Here is a 24,210-nt window from a genome sequence, read left to right on the forward strand (position 1 = left end):
CAAGACCACTTAATTGCACTGGGAAACTTAAACATGGGTTGATTTTAGACAAATCTCCTTTGGGCGAACAAAAATAACTACCCCCCCACCCCGTGTCAAAACAAAACCCAATCTTTTCCAATCTTTAATTCATTTTACTATTGTGTGAGGTGTAAACACTTTAACTACACACTTTGCTGACTCTCACATGAGCAGCAGTGACTTTGCCCTCATGCTTCCAGATTGAATGACTTAGGAACACAGTCGTAGGAACTGTTAGGGTTGAAGCCTGGGCCCTGGCAGCCATAAGCTAGGTTCAGCCACCTGTCCTCAACAAGCCAAATGAAGAGACCAGTATTAGTCAAAGATTTATCCAGTGTGGCCACATTCAAGAGGTCCAGTGACACCCTCCCAAGCCCGTATTTGGGGTCCTGACTTGGTTTGGGTTTAGACAGAGCTAGAGGTTTGTGCTAAGTGTCCGGGGCAAGGTGTGATCTACCCATCAACTGACTCATGGTTTTAGCTGTCCCCTGAAAGGTGGTATGATGGGTTGTTAAAACTTTGAAATCTCTTTCCAGCAGACAAGCTCCCCTCTCTCCCACGGGCTGGCACCAGGGTTCTTCCTTTCCTTTTTCCCAGCACAAGACTCAAGGAAATTCCAATTCCTTTGGGGACTACTGTTTCAAGTCTGGTAGCCAAAAGCAGAGGCATAAGTGTCTCTCTTTAGAATATCTTCCCTCCTGCCAAGATGATTAAAATAATAATAATCTACTCACCTCATATAGAGATCAGGCAGACAGGAGGGATTCTGCCCCAAGTCCAGCTTGCATCATTGATATCTCAATGCCCAAATAACCTGCCACCTCCTACATGCTCTCACCCCCACACTAAGACCACCCTAGGGGCAGGATGATGTGCAGCTGAGGCAGGGGGTGTGGTGACTGCAGTCAAGGGAGTGTATCCTGACCCTTCCCACCCCGACAGGCAAATAGCAAGTCTCATTCCCACTGCCTTCGAACCCTGTCGGTGGGTACTGTTGTACTTACTGTTATTATGGTCGCCACCCAATTAAATCATCATGGCAGCTGAGGTTCTTTTTGGTGACAGACATGTGAAGCAAAGTTACACTAGACCCTAGGGGATGTTTACTTAAAGACATGGAGACAGTAGGTTAGATTCCCAACACCCACATGGTAGCTCCCAACTATTCATAACTCCAGTTCCAGGGGATCCAATGCCCTCTTCTGATCTCTGCGGGTACTGCATGCATGCTCATGGTACATGTATATACATGCAGGGAAAAAAAAACAATCATACACAGAAAATGAAAAATAGTATAGTTCTATCAATTTCAATTTTGAAAAAGCAACTTATTTCGGACATGTAATTCAGGGCATGAAGTCTTCCCACTCTCTGATGCCCATCCTATCCTCTCCTCTCCCTCCTCTGCCTTGGTCGGCTCTTGTTAGCTGCACAGGTCCACCAACTCTCCCTTCTGGGCTTCTTTGTGAACGAACATTTTGGTCTCTCAATCACAGTTTGTTATTTTGATGATTTACTTTTTTTTTTAAAAAAGTCATTTTAAATTATCCAAATTATTTCATACTCAAAACCTTGCCATTGTTATTTCTCAGACAGGAACTCAGGTTACAAGGATTAAATCATAATGTAGGAGCTTGAATTAAATTGCAAAATACAAGAAATGCTGGCAATAAATAAAATATCTTTATTATGATTATTTAATAGTTAAAATCTGCATGTTTCCTTAGATAAAGTAGTTTATAACAGGATAAAAAATTACAAAAAGGCAAGCTCTTAATGATTCATTTGAATTAACTATAAAATCAAAATACTGCTAGTAATTTAATATCTTCTAAAGTAACACAAAATATATTCAATATGTAATACAAACCTCAATAATCCAAATCTCCTAATAAGCAATTATTTACAAACTCTGAACTGAGAGAAAACAGTTTAGCCAGACAAAGAAATGAAATGATGTTCTTAGTAACTTCATTCTATGTAATCTAAGCTTTTGAGAAGAAATACTCATTCAATACAACATTAGGTATATTAACCTTAATTTACATTTAGTTGGTTTGAATTTACCCATCCTAAATGTCTCTGTGCCTGGGAAATACAACTTTTAAACGCACTTAAGATTTCTAAGACAGTTTAACAATTCAGTCTGGCATCCCAAACCCACTACCTTAAAGGTACAGAATTTAACTAAGGGTACAGAATTTAACAATATCCCTATTTTTATTGAACTTTTCCTGTCTAAACTGTATGGTTTTATTCAGTTGTCCATATGCCAATGTCATAGACTAGTAAGCAAAGCAAGCAACATTACTTTTTTTAAATAACATCTTTAATTAAAGTTTTTGCAAGGTAAAATATTAAACTTAAAATAGGTCTTAGTATACATCAAAATACTAAGCTCTTTAATTGTATTCCAAGATGGTCTTTAAAACCTAACACCCCATATATCACAGAAGAGCAACCTTGATCTGCAAGTGTACAGAATGAATTTTACAAACATAATAAATATATTTACGCCCTTACACATAACAGTATGTACAACAGCAGTCGACAATAGTAGCTCCGAAGAGCTAGGGATTAGCCCCTCCCCAACCCGATGCATACCGGACTGATTTAAGGAAGCTTGACTGAATGAGGAGTTATTTATTCAATGTTGTTTTGTTCTCCCCTCAAAAGGGAGGAAGCTTTTGTTCCTCAAAATAAGCAAAAAGGTTAAATTTGATGATTCTTCCTTAAATCATGCATGCAAGAAAGATTAAAGAGAAAGACAAAAGGCAGGCTTCCAGGTGGAAGAATATAAACCAGAATAATTTCCATAGGGCTAACAGATTAAAATCCAAACCTAAGGAGAAACACATGAGAAAACACACAAAACAACCATTTTTTAAACCAAAACATCGGTGTCTGCTGTAGCTGATTCAGACAGGTAGGCAGGAAACATGAAACGAAAATGTACAAAGATCAATAAAATAGCACATTGCACAAAAGCTCCAAAGTTCAAGATGAAGTAATCAGAAAATATAAGAACTTTCTCAAGTGGAGGAAAATGCTGTTATAAAGGGCAAGTTGCTAAGAGGAGATATGTTTGTTTTCTTATACAAGGAATACTTACCCTCTAATATGGTGACATTATTGCTATAAGAAAATAAAAAAAAATATTCTCAGAGGGAGACAACTCTGCATTCGTCCATACAAGCCACCAAAAGAAAATTCCTTGATTTTCAATACAACAAAAGAAAGCCTTTCTATAAAAACTAGTATATTTTACATTGTTTTCTAAAGCCAGAATCTAGTATGCTTGTCAAGAACACATTTCAATCACTGCACACGCTGCATGAGTCATGATGCCAGCGTGACTTTTTAAAAAGGCAACAGTGTAATAGGATGTGTATTTAACAGAAATGTGAACATTGCAGATATAAAAGCCCAATATAAAGATCCCCTCTTGTCGTGTTTGACTCTAGAAACTGCACGTGACAAAGCTGTGTTACTCTAAGAAACCACATGTGCTCCCGGGCATTCCAGTGGTCTGAGACTGCAAATGACCACCAGGCAAGAGTTCGTAGACTGAAAGGCACACATTTCTGCTTTAGTCAGTCATTCAGCGTCAACTGACGTTAGCACTATTGGTATCATGGTATATAAGAGGTGCCATCACTACTGGTACAAATCTCAACAGATCACCTTCTGAAAACACTGCTGAAGACTTCAGTATTTCCAAGTCGGAACTATTTCTACCTTTTGGATAAACAAGCTACTTTCATCTTAAGATTCTGCAAGTGGGAATCCCTTGCCTTTCCAAAGGAATGACATTTTAATAGGCCCTAATGTCATCATCTGGTAAATGTAATGGCAAAAGCATGATTAGGAATTCAAAGCAAGTGACATTTACATAGCAAAAGCTAGTATAATAAAAAATACAACATGCTACTTGATTTAAAAAGGAACACAATATACCAGCATATAAGAGCACAATCTGGTGAGCGGGGTTGTTTGAACCAGCTTCCAGAGTTTTCACAGAGAAAAGCACTCATCCAGGAGGCCATCATTAGTAGGCAACATACAGGTACAAATACAAATGGTTACTTCCTGCTTCAAAACAGTCCTCTGCTGTCACTCTCGTGTTTGAAAAAACAGGCCGGCGTACAATGCTAACCTTCAGTAAGTTTGACTACGAAGAGGGCCCAGGACGTGTGCTGAATTATCATACAGGAAGCCAAGTTTCCGTAGCCTGACAACTACTGATTAGCCCCCGAGTTTCACTGAAGCAACACCGCTGCACTGCCATAGGTAGTTCAGGTCACTGGCTTCACTGAGTAAACACAACCTTCCAGAGACTATACCAAGGGACAACTTAACAACAGAACCCATGGGACTTTACTCCCTCCGTTCTCCAAGTGTTATAATTAAACAGAACTGCGTGTGCTTTGAGAATAGGAGAATAAACAAACTTCCCCCCAAAGGCTACATTAATAATAAAACAAGAAACTGTATTATCTAACTACTATTACGTTAAGACACCACCACTTATACCAAGTGCCACAACATAAGTTGGCTCAGTGGGGTGGTAAGTGGGGAGGGGAATCAATTGCATTAAGAAATTTAAAAATACGTGCTTAAAAAAGCACTATATAACTCACAGTTTTCCTTTTGTAATATACTTTAGTTTATCTGTTACTTCTGGAACTACATAAAGTCAAATTAAAGGAAGACAAAAGTGGAAGACAAAAAAAACCAACAGGCAAGCGAACTTGAATGTAAATTTTGTTAGTCACTAGGACGGCGATAAAGGTGAGCGAGCATCCCCGCAGTTCCTAGGAGGCTGACTCACTGTAGCGCCACACTGGGGAGAGCCCCTTACAGGCACGAACCAGAGCTACATCATCACACACAGTCAATGTCTAGAGTTCTTCATCTACAAGTCAAAGCTCTATACTTTCTTTCCCATGTGCAAACTGGAGCCCAAGTCTAGATCATCAATGGCCTGGAAGGGCTACCCAATGAAAGAGAGGTAAATTTGTATTTAGTGGCCCACCTCCCTCTACCCCCTCCACCCCCAAACTTTCCCCTCAAATTACAAAGTTTTTAAAAAATTTGTTCAATTGAAATAATAATTTCTAAAATTCTTTACTAGTAAACACAAGAAACTTTTATAATTACTAAATTGTTTAATAAAAATCCAGTCCTCACCACCTGCCCTTATGCCTCTTCGATCAATGTACAGAATGCCACCTCAGTGTTACATAAAGACTAAATGCACAGCTAAGCACACACTGTAGCCCCACAAGAAAAACCTTCACACAGCAAGAGTACTGTACAATTTCAGCTCGGTGGTACCTTTGTGAATAAAAACATATTCCTGAAGAGCCAATTTGGGGTTTCTTCTTGAAGTATGGGACTGAGTGCAGTTTTTCTATATGGAAATTAAGCTGTCATTTTAATTCTACTCAACACAGGTAAGACCCAAGTCTTTAAGTTACATTTAACAAGTACGAAACCTAATTAAAACAAGCATCCATTCTTGGGTCAACTTTGTCTCCAAACTGTGACCACTGATCCTTTCTTTAAATCTAAAGTAGATGTTTCATACAGCAGGGAAGCAAGAGGTATGTATTACTGAGGGAGAATAACAAGTAAAAGTGTTTAAGATCTATTATGAGTTTTAAATTTTCTTATACAAGTGAATTAAAATTCAACACCATAATTCTTGCCCTTCTGTAAAAAGCTCACAAGCAATTTGTACCAAATATAACCACATACAATAAGCAGTTTCAGTTCAATCTATCAAAAGGGAAATTTCTTCAGGTCATTCCAACAAGTATCTTCTGACAGCCCAACTTGGAGAAAGGAATATAGACAAAGCTTTACATGCTAATTACCAATGGCAGGTTCCTGTATTTAAAATGGACAGTTACAGTTTCCTACACAAACCCCTCCCCCACCCGCCCGCCCAACAACCCCAGGTGCTACAGTTCCATGGCTTGCCAGTTAGTAGTGTCTGTGTTGTCACGGTCGCTTTGTTCCAGGAGCTTTGCTTCTACTGAGCTTTCTGACATGCAGAAGTGAAGTTTTGGTTGATATATGTTCCAAGTTTCAAACCGTCCATTTTAACTTTTTAAGTTTCTTTTGTCTTACTTATAAAAGGAAAGAAGCAACTCTTCACCACTCTGCATCTCCAATTGCTTTGGAAAATATATAATCTCTTCCATTAAGATTCATAATGCCATCCTTGAGATGAAACTTCCATTTATTTTTACTTCTGTGTATCTAAACAAAAATTGAGAATGCAAAAGATATCATAGGAAAACATAACAACAAAATCCCATTCATAATACATCATGAAATATTATTTAAGCAAGTTCTCATCTGGTAACTTGCTATCATGAAATTATGTATTGGGTATTTGGCTGCAAGTAGGTCTCTTAGGACTTCCTGCTGTTTTAACCTCATATTCTTTTTTCTACAGGTAACAAAAAAATTCCATTTGCTATACGGTTTGTAGTTGAGGGTAAGTCACAATACACAAAATTATCAATAATGTATCAGACTTTAGGTTACTGGTATGCAACTGGACTGGTTTTACCTTTTACTAAGTAAGAACCATTACATTCGCATTCTCCCTATAGATGTTTGATATAAGCACTACTTATCATATTCGTTGTAACAACAAAAATTTAAGATTTCTTTAATCTAAAAGGGAATCTCTTGTAGGATACAAATAATGCATGTTCATTATCACAACTCTAGTCCCCAAGTACTTAGGGCTCCCTGCTTCTCAATAAACATTTCTTTAAGGAAAGAAACACATAGTTACAAAGAAAAATCAAAGTAATATATGAAAGTATTATAAATTTCAAGATTGACAAAGAGCTTACCACTAAGTGACTTAATTATAGCCCCCCCTCAAAAAAAAAACTAATACAATGGTTCTCAACCTGTGGGTCGCAGCCCCTTGGGGGTCAAATGACCCTTTTGTAGGAGTTGCCTAAGACCATTAGAAAACACAATATTTAAGCAATCTCTTAAAGCTCATCTGTTTACTGGTTACTGCTTATTTCCTGGTCCTCTTAGTAATAAAATATAATCTAATTAGGTCTTTTCAGACTCAAGGGAGCTGAAGTTTATGAAGACAAAATTCTCTTAAGAGTTTGTGTCATTGAAAGGAAAAGGGGATGTTTACAAGCTGATGTGGAATGAATACAAAAACAATCATCTCAGGGCTGAAGAGATGGCTCAGCAGTTAAGAGCACTGGTTTCTCTTCCAGAGGACCTGAGTTCAATTCCCAGTACCAACATGGCAGCTCACAACTGTCTGTAACTCCAGTTCCAAGGGATCTGACACCCTCACACAGACATACTACATTCAGGTAAAACACCAATGCACATGAACTAAAAAAAAATAAATTTTTATAAAAAGAAAGAAAAATAATCATCTCTTGCCATTCTACTCATTACTTACTTTTCAAAGGTAATGCTAAGGAATTAGTCTATCCAGACAATCTATGAAGCAAACACAATGCTTTCTTTCACACTGCCTATAAAAAGTAAATGAAGGCAAGCTATGTAGGAGGAGCCCACTTCCAGGTTTCCTAGTAGCTTTACCCAAGAGGTCTGCATAGAGAGGATGACTGGACCACGGTCCTGAGGGCAGGGACTGTATCTAGCAAGGGGGAGGGCTTTTGCTCCACCCCTTGGCATTGTTATAAATAGACCTTTGGAATAAAGTTCAGGCCGGTGGATAAGGATCCAGGCCCACCTGAGTCTATCCTGTGTTCTCTCTCTTTCTCTCCCTTCTATTTCTTTTTTTGTTGTTGTTGGGTTTTTTTGTTTGTTTGTTTGTTTTTCGAGACAGGGTTTCTCTGTGCAGCTTTGTGCCTTTCCTGGGACTCACTTGGTAGCCCAGGCTGGCCTCGAACTCACAGAGATCCGCCTGGCTCTGCCTCCCGAGTGCTGGGATTAAAGGCGTGCGCCACCACCGCCCAGTCTATTTCTAACTAAGTCTCTTATCCCTCAATCCTCAAGAGTTCCTGGGGTAAATAACGGTGGGGGCTGGTGTCCCACTAAGCTGGATGTGGTAGTGTGCACCTATAAACCCAGGCTGAGGCAGGAGTACAGTTGAAAATGAAGCCACCCTGAGCTAGCTAGGTACACAGAGTTGCAGGCCATCTTTAGTTGTTAAATACAACCTGGTCTCAGAAGTACAACATAAAATTAAGTATGGGCAGTCGTCATCTGCCTACATCTTTCAGTAAGGCTGAGAAGATGGTTTAGAGGAGAAACTACAGCAAAAACAATGTCCATGAGTAAAATGAAGTCCTTACCTTATCATATTGGCATACAACAACGTTTTCTGTGTCAAAGAGTTCCTGCCCTTCCTCGTCACTTACATCATCCTCACTGTTGAGGGGTTCCTGCAAACAAAAAGAGAATTTATACCTAGATCTCAATGTATTGCTATAGAGTCTCCAACTAACATTTAGTGAAAAGAAGTACAGTGACCTTGCTGTTCTCTGAGAACTAAGTATCAGGTGTGTCCACACACACTATGGATGTAGTGCTGTCAATACTGAAGGTTTGCCAGTGTTACTTCAGCAAGAAACTCAGTAAAAGTTAAGCTACAGAACACAAAAGAATCAAAGGGGTTAAAATTTATTTCCTTTGGGGCTAGAGAGATGGCTCATTTGTTAAGAGCATTGTCTGCTCATGTAGAAGACCTGGATTTAATTCCCAGCACCCATATGGCAGCTCACAACCATTTCTAAATCTAATCAGGGGACCAGATGCCCTCTTCTGGACTCCTTGGGTACCAGGCACTCATGTGGTAAACAGGCATACATGCAGGCAAAACAGCCATACACATAAAGTAATTTTTAAATTGTTCTTTATTCTTTAATAATTGCACAAAATAGGGAGACAGAGCCAGGCAGATCTCTGTGAGTTTGGGGCCAGCCTGGTCTATAGAGTGAGATCCAGGACAGGCAAAAACTACACAGAGAAACCCTGTTTGGAAAATAATAATAATAATAATAATAATAGCAATAATTGCACAAAATAAATTCTCACCAATAAATGTTTCAGATACCTAGAAATAAACCTGAGAAAATATGAAGGTTGTGTTGTGAGGTCATGGTATTATGCACCAGCAACTGTAAAACAAACCAAAAAACCAAACCAAACCAACAGTGACATTGGAGAAGAAAGCAACGAATACAATCGTTTTGTAATATGGCTTTAGGACTACACTAAAGACCAAATCAGTACTGTTTGTCTTTACAATGACATTATGGTGGAGCTATAATAAATAATTAAGATTTCAATTACTCTTAAATGCAGAGGATGAAATATCTCAGGGCCAAAATAAAGCCAAAGGAAGGGATAAACTAAGGCTAAACTTCCATCTGTACAGGACAAAAGTTTTTAACTCAGCTGTCTAATAAATGAAGGAGGAAAAAGACAAGACAAAACAGAGGTAAAAAGGAAAACTACCAAGAAAGATAAAAGCCTACGTGTATTAGGTGTATGTCACTCAAACATAGGTGTGCATGGATATATACTCTTTAAATGAAAATATCTATGTTAAATGGCGAAAAATGGTCAAACTTTAACCCTTTCAGAATGTACATTTCAAATGCTCTACAGACATTCCTAACGGAATCATCACTGCTATGTAGCTCCAGAGCACTTCCAGAACCTTACTCATAAGCAATCACTCTACAGTCCCTCCTGTCTCCTGGTAACCACCAATCTGCTCTGTGACTTCATGAATTTGCCTATCCTGGATAAAAAAATGGAGTAACACAATTTGTGGGCGTTTGTGCTGTGCTGTCAGGTTTTCAATGTGTACTCAGTACTTCATGCTTCTTTACAGCTAAATGCTATTTTGTTGTATGGATATGACACATTTTATTTGCTATTCACAAGAGACTAACAGACATCCAGGACGCCTATTCTGTTTGGATAGACAGAGTGTTGCCATGAGCACTCATGTACACGTTTTTGTCTGAGCACCTATTTTCAATTCTTCCCTACACGCATTTGCAAGTGAGTCTCGGCAGCACAGGACTAACTCTCTGCTTAACTCTGAGGAACTACAACTACCACACTGTTTTCCGTAAAAGCTGTACCACTTCATGTTCACACCAGAAAAACACAAGTTTTCCGATTTTTCCCAATCCTCACCAATGTATATATACTTTCTTTTAAAATTATGCCATCCTGGCTAGAGAGATGGCTCTAGCACTTAAGAATACTGGCTGCTTTTCCAGAGGACCTGAATTCATTTCCAGCACCCACATGGCAGCTCGCAACCATCAAGGGCAACACTCTCTCTTTTTGTCTTTGTAGGCACTGCATGTATGTGGTACACAGAAATATATGCAGGCAAAACACTCATACACATAATTTTAAAAAAAACAAACACAATTGTAGTCTTCCTAGGAGGTGTGACAAGCCCCCCTAACTGTGGTTTAAATTTGCATTTTCCCAATGACTACAAATGCTTAGTAAAACCACATCTGTTATTATAGTTTCTGATGGTCAAAGGTGCAAGCATATAGCACAACATAACAAGTTTCCCTGTTTAGTCTCACAAAGGTTAAAATTCATGGTATCCCAAGACATAACTTCATCTGAATCTTTGGGTCCTTTTCCAAGCTCATTCAGGTTGTTGGCAGAACTGAATTGCTTAAAGTTTTAACAATGAGACCTTACTTTAGTAGGTGGTCTCATGAGATGAGGGACAGACAGTTCAATGGCAGAATAAAGCAACAAGTTTTAACAATACCCACAGATGCTGCTAATGGTGGCCCACGCCTTTAATCCCAGCACTCGGAAAGCAGAGGCAGGCAGATCTGGGTGAGCTACAGACCAGCCTGGTCTATGTACTGAGTTCCAGGACAGCCAGAGCTACGTAGTGAGACTCTGCCTTTAAACAACAACCATCACCCCCAAATTTAGTCAGGCATGGACAGTGGTGCACAATTTTAATCCCAATACTTAGGCGGTACAGGGTTAAAGGCTGGCAAGGACTACATGAGACCCTGTCTCAAAAACAGTAAATTAAAAAAAAATAACAAAAACAAATACAGAAGAGATTCATATCATCTTTAGAACAAAACAGTCCAAATTCTTCCATAAGGGTACTATTAACATGAGAACTGGTGAGAAGATGGTTGAGAAAAGAAGTTACAGGACTTATGCACACGGATGCAAAACTTCTGTCAACGTGAGTCTGGAGTTACAGGGAGTACATACAACACACAGTGACTAAGCTGTGTCATTGCCAATTAAAATAAATCAATGAAATTCATAAATGACAGTCTGAATCAGAGACTGTGACTATCTAATGGTTGCAGAAAAGCATTTAATAACAAAATACATTTCCTTAGTTTTTTGTTTTTTAAAGCAAAGCACTTGGCTAATTACAAAGAGAATGAATTCCTTCAGCCCTAAAAGACATCCACAAAAAACAACAAATATACTTAATAGTAGACTATTAAAAGCAGGTCCATCTACATAGAAAATAAAAGAATCAACAAAGGCATTATTACAAAAGGCATCATCACGCTGGCTCAATGAGGACTATGAAAAGTTGTATACATATCTCTAACACCAGCAAGCAGGAGGAAATGCAATATAAATGTCCCTTAGGGAAGGATCAAAGCTGAGGAAAGGGTTGGGGCTAATGCTAAGTAAGAATTTCCACATCATCAGGATACAAATAACAAGTAGATAACATGAAAAGAGGCCGAAGCACCTAAGTATTTAAAGAAGTTCAAACTAAACCAAACCAAAACACCATTTTTCTACCAGACTGGAAAACCTCAACAGTCTGCCAATAGCAGGAAGTGATGATGTGGACATCTACAAATTACAGACAAAATGGCAGAGCACATCAGTACAGTAAGTTGCCAAGTCCATGTTCATGTACAATACTGGAGAGAAATACATATGTAAGTTCCCAGTAAAAAACTAGAGGCCACCCAAAAGTTCAATGGATCCAAAAAAGGATAATCAAATAATGGTACAGTCAACGGTAAAAATAATCACAGTTATATGCAACAACCTGGCTGAACCTCAGGATTATCTTCTTTAAAAAAAAAAATGAACAGAAACTATGTTAAAAATATTGCACTTCCACTATTCGTGACAAGCAAACCTCAAGCAATATTATCTTTGGAAACATGAACACGGATTGAAATACAAAGACAAGTTAATGAGAGAGTCTGGCACAGATGCTCTGAGAGCAGAAGGAAGAGGTGGGACAGGGGAAGAACACCAAAACACTTAAGTAATGGAAAAATTTCACCTCAATGGTAGAGGCCAGGACAGTCATATTTTAAAATATTTTATTCACTCTGCTTCCTCAAATATTTAATAAACTATCTTCAACTAAATTATTTAGGAAAAATAAAATGTTTCAGCCCAAACAATGGCTCAAACCTACAATCTCAGTACTTGGGATCGCCACAAACTCAAGGCCCATCTGGGCCAGATAATGAGTTACACACCTGTAGCCTAGGCTACCACGTGAAACTGTCTCCAAAAAACCAAAATAATAATAAATAAATACAAATAAGTAAAATGAAACAATTTTGTATTAAGATTTTAAAAAAGGAAGATTCCATTTTATGGCAAAGCAATAATCATGAAAATTGTGGTGGGCCAAATAATCACCTTGGGCATAGTAACTACCCTGGAGGAATGGAGAAATTGGGAACATGTTTATAGGCGTCAAGAAAAAGGTATGAATATCAGATTACTGAGGACCTGGTAAGAATAGGTCAGAAGATGGCTTTGGCTTGGGCTGTCACATTCAGTTTTTCTCCAGTTTCCTCTCTCCCCAAAAACTGCCATGCCTTTTTAATTACTAAAACAGGAGATAAATTACACCCATCTGTTCTACCAATAGCTTATGCTTAAGCCACGTTACAAATAACTAAGTGCAAGAATTTGATTTGCACGATCCCTATTAATATAATTTCCATTTGGTATACATACCTTTAAAAACTGAGCCTGTGGTGGCTACTGTTACTATCAACTTAACAGGATCTATAATCGCCTAGGAGACAAACCCCCAGGCACACCTATGAGGGATAATCTGGCTCCTGAGAATTCCTCTGATGGACTGTGATGATGTGGTTTTTGAGGTAGGAAGACCCACACTCAAAAGCGGGTGAAACCACTTCCTGGGGTTGGGTCCTGGACAGTGTAGAGAAAGCTAGTTGAGGCCAAGCATCCACCTCTCTCTGCCTCTGAAGAGATAGCATATCATTTGTCTGTTGAGCACTAAACCCAACAGTAAATGATGAGTGGCTTCTCTAGTCAAGTCTCTTTTCTTTTGACTAGAAACTTACTTCTTCCACCTGCCCATCTTCAGCTCCATCTTTCTCTTTATCTTCCTCCTCCTCGTCATCATAGTCTTCTTCCTCATCTTCATCTTCCTCAGATGATGTATCTCCCGTTCCATCAACTTGCAGCACCAATGGAGCTTGCTGCTGAGCAGGCTGGGCCTGTGGCTGCTGCTGGCCAGCTGCAGGTATCTGTGCTTGTGCTGGTGTGGGTGCTGCCACTGTAGTAGGGATGACCTGAGTCTTATTTCCTGCAAATAAGATTTGCTGTGGCTGGATGATGACACCGGTCTGTGGTGAAATCCCTCCAGGAAGTGGGGCTAGGACCTAGGGCAAACAAAACCACCTATTAGCAACTGGTAAGAGGGATCAAGAAACCAGAACCAAACTAATAATAATTCAGTTTTAAACATGAGAAACGTGAATTAGGCTTGGAGGCCTGGTGACGATGATGGTGATGATGATTGTAGTAACATTAATAACAACAGTTCAGAGTAACATTGTTTTGACTACTGTGCACATATAAACTTGTGGGGGGAAAGTGGAGAACCACACAATAAATTCATACAGCTAGAGCAGCAAAAGCAGCAGCAGCAGCAGCAGCAGCAGCAGCAGCAGCAGATGGGTCCCAGAGGATGGTAACATTGCTTTACCTGCTGGATAACAGGAGCTTGTACTCCACCAGGCTGCATCTGTGGTATAACTTGTTGTTGTAGAACAACTGATTGCTGAGGTTGAAAGATATACTGGGCACCATTGGCTGCTCGGACCACCTGAAGAAGTTGGCCTAAGGCAAAAAAAATAAAATAAAAAATTAAAAAAAAATTATAATATATAATTGTGTGTGTGTGTTTGTTTATCTCCAAGTTGCTATTTCAGCAGCAATCAATACACAAAAAAATGACTTTATATTGCTTTCAAGCCAAAGAACCTAGAAATTACCAAGTTAGAAGACTAACCATTTTACTAAGGGTTATCAACTATACATGACAAACTACAATCATTACTGTTCCCAACTTCCTTCTATATCCCAATGTTTTACCATACTTATTATCTTCATTAGCTTCCCCCCCACCACACACACACACACATGCATTGGTGTTTTACCTGCATATGACTGTGTGAGGGTGGATTCCCTAGAACTAGAGTTACAGACAGCTGTGAGCTGCCATGTGAGCTGGGAATTGAACCTGAGTCCTCTGGAAGAACAGCCAGTGCTCCTAACCACTGAGCCATCTCTCCAGCCCCCTTCATTCACTTTTTACCAATACAGCTTTAACAACATATTATAAGATTTGATTAATAAGAAAGTAGGTACAACACTGTATAAATTAATCTTAAAAAAAAAAAAGAGAGAGAGAGAAAGAGATTAGAGAGATAGCTCAGCAGTTCTGAGAACTAGCTACTCGTCCTGAGAACTGGGGTTCCATTCCCAGCACCCACATGGTAGCTCACAGTCAGTTCTAACTCTAATTCTAGAGGATCTGATGGCCTCTTTTGGACTCCCAAGGAACTGCAAGCATGTGATACACAAGCAAGCAAGATATTCATACATGTAAAATTTAAAATGACATCAAAAAGACTTAAAGATAGCCTTAATCACTTCGGCTTACATGGTAGCAGTGAAGAAAGCACAGTAAACAGTATCAGACATTTCAATGGCGACACAAACATCTCATTTATATCTTCAAAGCACAAGGCTTTGCTTCAAATTTTCAACAAGCAATGAAAATTTGCTAAGCCAATTAGAACTGCTGTAATTATGACTAAATAACATATAATATACAGAATAGTCTCATATTTTTCTTAAGAGTGAAGAAAAGCACGCACCAAGACAAAGCTCTAATTGGTTTCTCACAAATTTAGAAATTAACAAAGAAGAAAATAAATAAAATAATGACAGACATCAGTCCATGTAACAGCCTGTCTTCCAAAAGATAAGATGAAAAATATGCATTCAACATTAATGCAGAAACACTATGTCTAAAAGTACACAATGAATCGACTCTTCAGATCCTGTGAAATTTAATTTGGGCATCACGTTGATTCAAATATTTCATTTAACTCATTTGGCAAAACAGATGCCTAGTTTTTACAAAAAAAAAAAACAAAAAAAAAAAACCCTATTTCTATATAATCCCACTTCTTTGGCAAGGTTCTCATTTACAGAATAAAAGATTCATCATTCCCACTTTAATTTTTTTCTTTTTTGAATCAGGGTTTCAGCTGAGCTCAAACTCATTATGAAATCAAGGATGACATTGAACTTCTGACCCTCTGCCTCCAACTCCCAACTGCCAGGATTATGTATGTTACCATATCTGGCTACAATTTTCATTTTTTCAACTGTATCCTCAACAAAGATTACAATTCTCTATCTTATAGCCCTCAAATTATTTTAACAAAGGTTAAAACAAGTGTCAGTATTGTCTCCCTTCAATGGCAATACAACATTATGAGCTACTTGGAGTTCATTTCTGAACAATATTTACAACTGCATTCCTTGTTCTAATTACCTGAATTTGTTAATATCTGTTGAACAGGAGTCACACCTGCAGGAAGTGCCAAGGTAGCAGCTGTAGCAGCAGCACTCTGGAATAATAAAAACAAAGGGAAAAATCATATCTTCATGTACACTCAACAAGACCTTAGCTTATCTGTAGTGTACTTTAAGAGTACATGGAAGAATTGACTATAATGGCACTCTAAAAACAGGATGAAGTTCCGTGTGGCACAAGACAGACAACATAGCCTAAAAAACCTAGTCAAGTATTTCAAGGAACTACAAGTCTGTTTGGTTCCCCTACAGAACCTACTCTAAGCAACCTCACAGCGAAGCTTCTTTCGCTCCCGATTCAAGTTCTCACAGACACGGTCTACTCTGTATGTTTTTAGAAATACATGCACTAGCAGTCATGTTGTGCCACAGAGGAGACCACCATTCCATGACTGTCATCCTTCCACATTTGGCTCCTTACACCCAATTTCCTGCTTCAAGTAATAATACACTAAAGGCCAAAGTCAACCCACTCTTGTTTCTTCATTTTCTACATTTCTACCAGCATCAGCAGGTCTCCCTACCAAACAATCTGAAGAACGTCTTGGTTTCTGCAACTGGCACTTCTTCTACGATGCCACATTATCTCAGAGGAACATGAACACACTGACACAATAGTCTAGGTAAACTTTGTAATAAGCTGAGTATTTCTTATCCCAAAAGCTTGGAGCCAGAAGTATCTCAAACGTCAGGTATTTTCCCCAGATTTAGAAAGACTTGTGTACACATACATACACACACACACACACACACACACACACACACACAATCTATATATCCTGGATATGTGAACCCAAAGGTCTATGGATGCTATTTTTCATTCATACATTTGTACATACACCCTGGATATAATTTCGTAGCCCGTGAGTTTTTTCCCTTTTCCTCTTCTAAGATTAGTCTTTTATGTAATCCTCTCTAGCCTGTAACTCCAGACAGACTAGTCTTCAACTTGACATGATTCTCCTGCCTTTGCCTCCCACGTACTGGGAACACAAGTGTATACCAACATATTTAGTCTTGTTTTGGTTTTTGAGACAGGGTCTTTTTTTTATTTATCTATTTTTATTTTATGTGCACTAGTGTTTTGCCTGCATGTGTGTCTGTGTAAGGGTGTTGGATCCCCTGGAACTGGAATTACAGACAGTTGTGAGCTGCCATGTGGGTGCTAAGAATTAAACCCAGGTCCTCTGGAAGAACAGCCAGTGCTTTTAACTGCTGAGCCATCTCTCCAGCCCCTTAGTCTTTTTTTAAGACAGGGTCTCACTACATAGTCCAGGCTGGCTTCAAACTGGTGATCCTCCTGCCTCTGTCTCCTGAGGGATGGGAATACAAAAGTGCCCTATGATGGCCCCAGTGAGACTTGAGTTTTGACTACAACAGGCAAAATCACTCCATTTATTTCTTCCAAAGATGTCATTTCTCCTCTTGCTTGTCCCAACAGGTTTACAACACTGTTAGCTTCATTTTGTACTTTTAATTATTTTTATGCATCTCACTGTAACTACATTTAGGTAGGGTTTTATTCCCTTAAGCTTACATACTCCTCAAGACACCAACCTGTTATACATTCTGTTTAATGCATAAATTTTTAGAAAACCCACATCTGGATTAAGTTTAGAGAAATGAGTATGTAAGTGTTGTGGAGAAACTAATGTCCAAGAGATCAAAATGACTTTGTGCAATTCAGGCGCAGGAAAGACTGCTCAGTGATCAAGAGCACTTATTGCCTTTGCAGAGGACCCAGGTTCTACTCCCAACATCCATATGGTAGCTCACAACCATCTGTAACTCCAGTTCCAGGAGACCTGACACCCTCTCTTGGGCTCTATAGGTACCTGGCCATGCATGTGGAACACAATTACACATGCAGGCAAGCAGACGTACACAAAGAATTTTTTTTTAAAAATACAAATAAGTAAAAATTAGATTGGAATTACTAGCATTGTGCAGCAATATACAATGCTTCCTAGGTATGAATTAGCAAGACTGGTAGTACACAGGAAGAAGTCATGTGACTAGCAGGTGACCCTACTTCTTATGTGCTTATAAATTACATTTGTGAACTTTTATAGTTCACTAGTTACCACTCAAAAAGTCAACGTGTTTGTAAAAATATTGTTCTTTATTAAAAACAAAAACCTCAATGCTAGCAATACTTATACTGAATTTGAATAATGAAACATTGCCAGGCAGTGGTGGCTCATGCCTTTAATCCTAGCACTTGGGAGGCAGAGGCAGGCAGATCTCTGAGTTGGAGGCCAGCCTGGTCTACAAAGGACAGCCAGGACTACACACAGAAACCCTGTCTTGAAAGCCCCCCCAAACCCGCCCCCCCCAAAAGAATGAAATGAAAGACCACAATTGTGAAACTAACTTTCAAAAGAGCTTACATAGATAGTATAAGAAAATGAGCCATTTGTGATAAGGTACTAAAGAACTGATCAGATGTGTTTTCATGTTTCTTTTCAACACTGAAGATCCAGTGAAGACATTCTGAGAGCTTACAGTGCTTCTTTCATCAGTTCATAGTATCACACGCTGATTCATCTGATAAGATAGATTTCATGCCCCAAGTATGGGGAGAGTACCTGTCTACCTGAAACATCACAAAATTCTACCATAACTCAACTGCACAAAACACATTTTAAGGTATGAATTTAGAGATTACAGTAGAACATACTATGTGTTACATTTAAGTCAGAACCAAGATTCTTTAAACATGTGACTTTAGAAATAGTCTCCTTGAATGGCAACATACTCAAGTGTACATAGGCAGTAAAATTGGATTTGATGGTTTAAAAGACACCCAGAAGACACAAACTTGGGTGGGTAGGTAGAAAAGAAGGGGTGGATCTGGGAAAAGTTGGAGTAGGGGGTGAATGTGATTAAAATACATCTCATGAAATTCTTAAATAACTAATAAAATTAAATAAAAAAAGAAATAGCTATCTTGAATTGTCCAAAACAGTTTATTTTCAACAAGTTTGTAAATCTTAGCATTCCTATCCTCTTACACTTAATTGATTTTCTGAACCATTATTTTATGAACTTTAAGCTATTTTGCTCAAACCTTCCATAATCCTTGAATTGCTAAATACAATATACATATTAGTAATTGCAATTTTAAATTAAGTAAGTAAAGCCAACGTACGTGCCATGTTCAAGTCTTACCGTAATACTTGACGCATTCATATGCTGTATTAACTTAGAATCAGGAACAATAACTTGTGGTGCTGTAGCTACAAAAATACAAAGAAAAAAAAGACACATTTGCAAACAAGGAACCACGAGGATACTTCACAGTCACAGTCATGTTATAAAATACAAAATAATTTTTTATTTTTATGCTTTTGTTGTATTTTGTACATTAAAATACTCTAAACCATTTTCTATTTCAGAGTTTTTAAATTTTTCTATGGAAATCAACAGCTGGGATATATTCATTTTATACTGAAAAACATTAAAATGACAATACCTAGGCCAGGCATGATAGTCCATACCTTTAATTCTAACACTAAGGAAACAGACAGATAGATCTCTGAGTTCAAGGTCAGCTTGGTCTACATAGAGACACTGTCTAAAAACAAACAAACAAATAAACCCTACAACATCCTTTTTACCGTCTTGACAACTACCACAATCATGGCATTCTAATTATTTAGAAAATACAAATCAAGGGGCATAAGTGCTTGCTGCATAAGCATGAGGACCTGAGTTTGAATCCCCAGGACACACGGAAAAGCCTGCTACATAGACAGCATGAGCACTAGAGCACCACTGCTCCAGGCGGCGGACGGGGAGCCCTGAGGGCAACCACAGGGGCACTCTAAGGAGCTTGAGGACAGCTAGCCTGGTGAATACAGAGAACAACAGACACCCTGTCTCAAACAAGTGGAAAGCAAAGATCAAGACTCCAAGTTGTCTTCTGACTTCCATGCATGCACCATGGTACAAGAGCACCTACATCTGTATGTGCACACACAGGCATCACACACACTATTCAGAAACAATGGTAATGTCAGTTAAAAAACAGAAGTAACTGTTTGATCCCGCAAATTTCAGAGAATACACAGATAATCCCATTATCTTGATATTCTCTGAGTGAAAAAAATCAATTTTAATTTATGATGACCTAAAATCCTAGTGCCATGCCTAAAGGCAATAGGAGGAACAGTCATCAAAGATGAAAAGGATGAGATCATGTGGTACAGACTTGACATAGGTATTACGTGCTGGTGAGATGGCTCAGTGGGCCAAGGCACCTACCCCCAAGCCTAAAGACCAGAGTTCCATCCTCAGAACCCACAAGGGAGAAAAGAAGGAGAGAACAGACTCCTGCAAGTTGTCCTCTGACCTCCACATGTGTACCATGGTCTACCACTCCTCCACAAACACTAAATTAAGCAAATCTTAAATTGCAAAGAAAAAGATTCAAACTCGATTCACTAGAAACAGTAAACCAAATCATCTAGGCTTTTCTACTACATATTACTGTTCATTTTGTATCTCACATATGAGATGAAACAAATGAATCCCCAGTTACCACCTTTAACCAAGCTTTCAGTTATCCTGTTTCCTTTGCAGTTAAGATTCATCCAACCACAATACTGAGGACATTTTGTAACTGAATAGATTTGTCATATAAAAAAGGTATGTATGATGGATCAAGAGTCTTCCCCCTCCAACACGCCCCAGGTTTTTCAAGACAGTTTCTCCGTGTAGCCCTGGCTGTCCTGGAACTCACTCTGTAGACCAGGCTGGCCTCGAACTCACAAATCTGCCTGCCTCTGCCTCCCAGGTGCTGGCATTAAAGGCGTGCACCACCACCACCTAGCAAGATTCTTAATCTTTCCAGGGCCCAGATTTTCTTCAACTGTGAAATGGAGCTAATAGCTATTCTGCAACACCCCAATAAAAGATTAACAAAACAGGACCTTATTTACAATATTTGCATATTGTAAAGAACTATGATTGAAGTCTATAATGAGTTTTTTTTAAACCAAGCATTAATAAATTTTATATTCATTTTCTACTTAAATTAGACTAAATTTTCAGATTACAAAAGTTACACATTTCTCCAGTATTTAAGATACACGGATAAAACAAAACAAATATGTTTATGAAATAACATGTTTCATAAAGAAAACTATCTTATATAAAATAAGCCTCTATAGATCAGGATTTCTCTTCTTTTTTCTTAAATAAATATCAACAAGCAGAAACTCAGCCAATAGAGGGGAAGAAAAAGAACAATCAGTGTAGATCACCCCCCGAACCAAGCATCTATTTAAAAGGAGGATCCAAGAAACTCAAGAGTCAAAGGAATGCTTTCCAAAGACGAGTGTAATTTGGAAGCCATGGCAGGAACAATCCAGCTCTTCTCACCTTGCTGTGATGCAGGTATAAGGACCTGTTGGGTCTGTGCTTGCTGAGGTACCGTTTGCTGAGGTTGCGCTTGCTGGTGGTGGTGGTGGTGGTGATGCTGCTGCTGTTGGGGTTGGTGTTGCTGCTGAACTTGCAACAAAAGCTGCTGCTCTTCTGAATGAAATCCATCTACTGCCCTAGACTGCATTAATTTATTCTCCCACAACTAAGACAAAGAAGAGTAAAGACTTCTCAGTGAGGTAAAGAAAACTCTGGACATACAGGCAAAACATTTATTACATGTTTAGACATTTCTCCCATTTTAAGAAATGATACAATCACAAAAAATTAGCCTTTATTTATTTATTATTATTAATATTATTATTATTTTTATTTACTTATTTTTTTTTTTTTTGGTTTTTCGAGTCAGGGTGTCTCTGTGTAGCTTTGGAGCCTGTCCTGGAACTTGCTTTGTAGACCAGGCTGGCCTCGAACTCAGTGACCCGCCTGCCTCTGCCTCCCAAGCCTTTAATTCTTGAATAAGAATTTTTTAAGTTTTATATAAGGAAATAAGTTTTATATAAGGAAAATAAACTTTAATCAAATTTCATCTTTATTACTTTAGCATACTGAAGAATTTTTTTTACATTCCAAGAAACTTTCTATACTAATTCCTTAATTGGCAGAAATTACTTAATAAAGCAGTTCCCAGAGTCAATATCTTAGTAGTCATAGCTTACCTTTTCATTTCAAAACCATTATTAAATTACTCTTATAGACCTTTGCTCAATACAAATTTTCTATCTCACCAGGCAGTTGTGGTGTATGCCTTTAATCCCAGCATTTGGGAGGCAGAGGCAGGTGGATCTCTGGCCAGCCTGGTCTACACAGAGAAATCCTGTCTCGAAAAAACAAAACAAAACAAACAAAAACCCCAAATTTTCTATCTCTTAGATAGCAGTCAACAGAACAAATATTCACCTCTCCTTCAGTAGAATGAGAAAGAGACATTCTAAATTAAGACAGACCAACTTCCTTTCCATTTGTCTCATCTTATAAGGAAAAGAAAGTGAGGCCTCAATGGTCATTCCAATCCTCCACATCTCATGAAATTTCCTTTCTTCCAATATGACAATCACTTTCCCCTTAGCCATTTCTACAGGCAGAACATAGCTAAACTGAAAATTCAAAATCTGCAATGTTTCAAAATATGTACTGTTTTGATTCTTGACATGACATGACCAGCAGAAAATTCCACCTGATGAAATTTTATTCTATGCACAAAATTATTTAAAAGTGTATAAAATTAGTTTCTGGCAATGTATACAAGGTATATATAAAACATAAGTGAACTTCACTGTATATTATATGCAAGTATTCCAAAATCTGAAAAAAAAAAATGCAAAAAGAAAATATTCCTGGGTTGGTGACACCTTTCAGATTAGGGATACCCAATCTGTATTCTCTCATTTCACCACAGGGGAAGTTCTCTAATGGGAGGAGGAAGGAGGAAGAGCCACCCAAGAAAGAAGAAACGAAAACATTTCCAATTATTTCATTCTTTCCTTAATATATTTGCTTACTGCTATGTTTAGTTTTAATTTAGAGCCTCACTTCCATAAGAAATTATCCAAGAAAGTAAAGCTGTAGCCCTAAAATGCAAATGAACAATTTGGTCATCTTTACACTAGCACATCTACATATACTGCTTTTAACTCCAGGACCTGCTCTTGGGATACTTACTGCTAATTCAGAGGCTTCTTCAAGATCCTCTCAGAGGCTCCTCCTGCCATACTCACAGATTTAAAACAAAACAAAAACCCTCACCTTTCCTCATCTAGACGACCTAGATGTATGACTACTTGCTAGTAACAACCTGAACATCTTTCCAAAGGTATACTGAAAGAATGAAGTCAAAGTCAGGTTCACAGTAAAACTATTTCTCTAGCAAGTCCAATACTTAAATGCCTGGTCTTTCTGTATGCTGTATGTTGTTCCCACTGGTTAAAAAATAAGCTGTTTGGCCTATGGCAAGGCAGCTCAGAGGCAGGCGGGAAATCCAGGAGAAAGACAGGGAGAAGAAATGCAGAGGAGAGGAGATACCATCCAGGGGGAACATGTGGCGACATATAGATTAATAGAAATGGAATGAATTTAGTTATAAGAGCTAGCTAGCAAGAAAATTGAGCCATAGACCATGGCCATGCAATTCATAATTGATATAAGCCTCTGTGTATTTACTTGAGTCTGAGCGGCTGCAGAACTAGGTGGGACACAGGAAAACTTCCAGCTATAGAAATCTATACTTAAAAAGATTCTAAACTGTATTCATAGTTATCAGAGTTTAAAAGTAGTGACCACTGAATGCTAGCTGCTATTACTACTGCAGTAGTGGCTTTAATTAGGTAACAGCATTACATCAGAGGTTGGGAAACCAGTTAATCCTGGTTTGTCTACTAATGTGACTCTATCATGTAACATTCTTAGACATTTTCCTCATCTAAAATTAAAGGAAAATTGATTTAGATTACTCCTAAACTTCCTAAGCCAGTAATAGAGGCTTCTACAAACACCACACTAAAAACTACTGGTTTCTTCCTGTAGCAACAAAGTATTACTTCCTCAGAGTCCAAATTGTCTGGCTGATCTCCCCAAAGTGGGCTAAAAGCAGGTCAAAACAGGTACGTGCATGACAAGTAAGACATATTATGATTAGTGTATTATATACGGTAAGTTTCTCAGACATGCTATTCACCTGAACCTCCCATCTTCCTCTTGCCCTTTTTCAAACTCAAAACAAAACCTAGTTTCTTATGAGTCAAAATCAAGGTGGAGGGGCTGCTGAGCTGGTTCAGGGGTTTAAGGCACACCAAGCTGACCATGGGTTTGATTCCTAGGACCCACACGGGTAGAGAGAAC

General features: G+C 38.5%; 1 protein-coding gene and 1 non-coding gene across 4 annotated transcripts in view; both read right to left on the reverse strand.

The window, feature by feature from the left end:
- Positions 1-1,682: 1,682 nt before the first annotated feature.
- Gtf2a1 (general transcription factor IIA subunit 1) overlaps positions 1,683-24,210 on the reverse strand; it is a 35,218-nt gene continuing 12,690 nt past the window's right edge. For all 3 annotated transcript variants that reach the window (XM_052738697.1, XM_052738696.1, XM_052738698.1), the window contains exons 3-9: positions 21,313-21,517; positions 19,099-19,166; positions 15,887-15,962; positions 14,024-14,157; positions 13,377-13,697; positions 8,343-8,432; positions 1,683-6,288 (exon numbers count right to left, since the gene is read on the reverse strand). In XM_052738697.1, coding sequence (XP_052594657.1) covers positions 6,181-6,288; positions 8,343-8,432; positions 13,377-13,697; positions 14,024-14,157; positions 15,887-15,962; positions 19,099-19,166; positions 21,313-21,517 — 1,002 coding nt within the window. In that variant the 3' untranslated portion in view covers positions 1,683-6,180. The remainder of the gene's footprint in view (positions 6,289-8,342; positions 8,433-13,376; positions 13,698-14,023; positions 14,158-15,886; positions 15,963-19,098; positions 19,167-21,312; positions 21,518-24,210) is intronic.
- On the reverse strand, positions 19,965-20,107 carry LOC128111366 (small nucleolar RNA SNORA79). The gene has a single exon (XR_008218612.1). It is a non-coding gene; the product is annotated as a small nucleolar RNA SNORA79 (small nucleolar RNA).

This window comes from Peromyscus californicus, unplaced genomic scaffold (assembly GCF_007827085.1).
Source record: "Peromyscus californicus insignis strain IS unplaced genomic scaffold, ASM782708v3 Scaffold_15__1_contigs__length_86483966, whole genome shotgun sequence".
In the NCBI taxonomy this organism is placed as follows: Eukaryota; Metazoa; Chordata; class Mammalia; order Rodentia; family Cricetidae; genus Peromyscus; species Peromyscus californicus.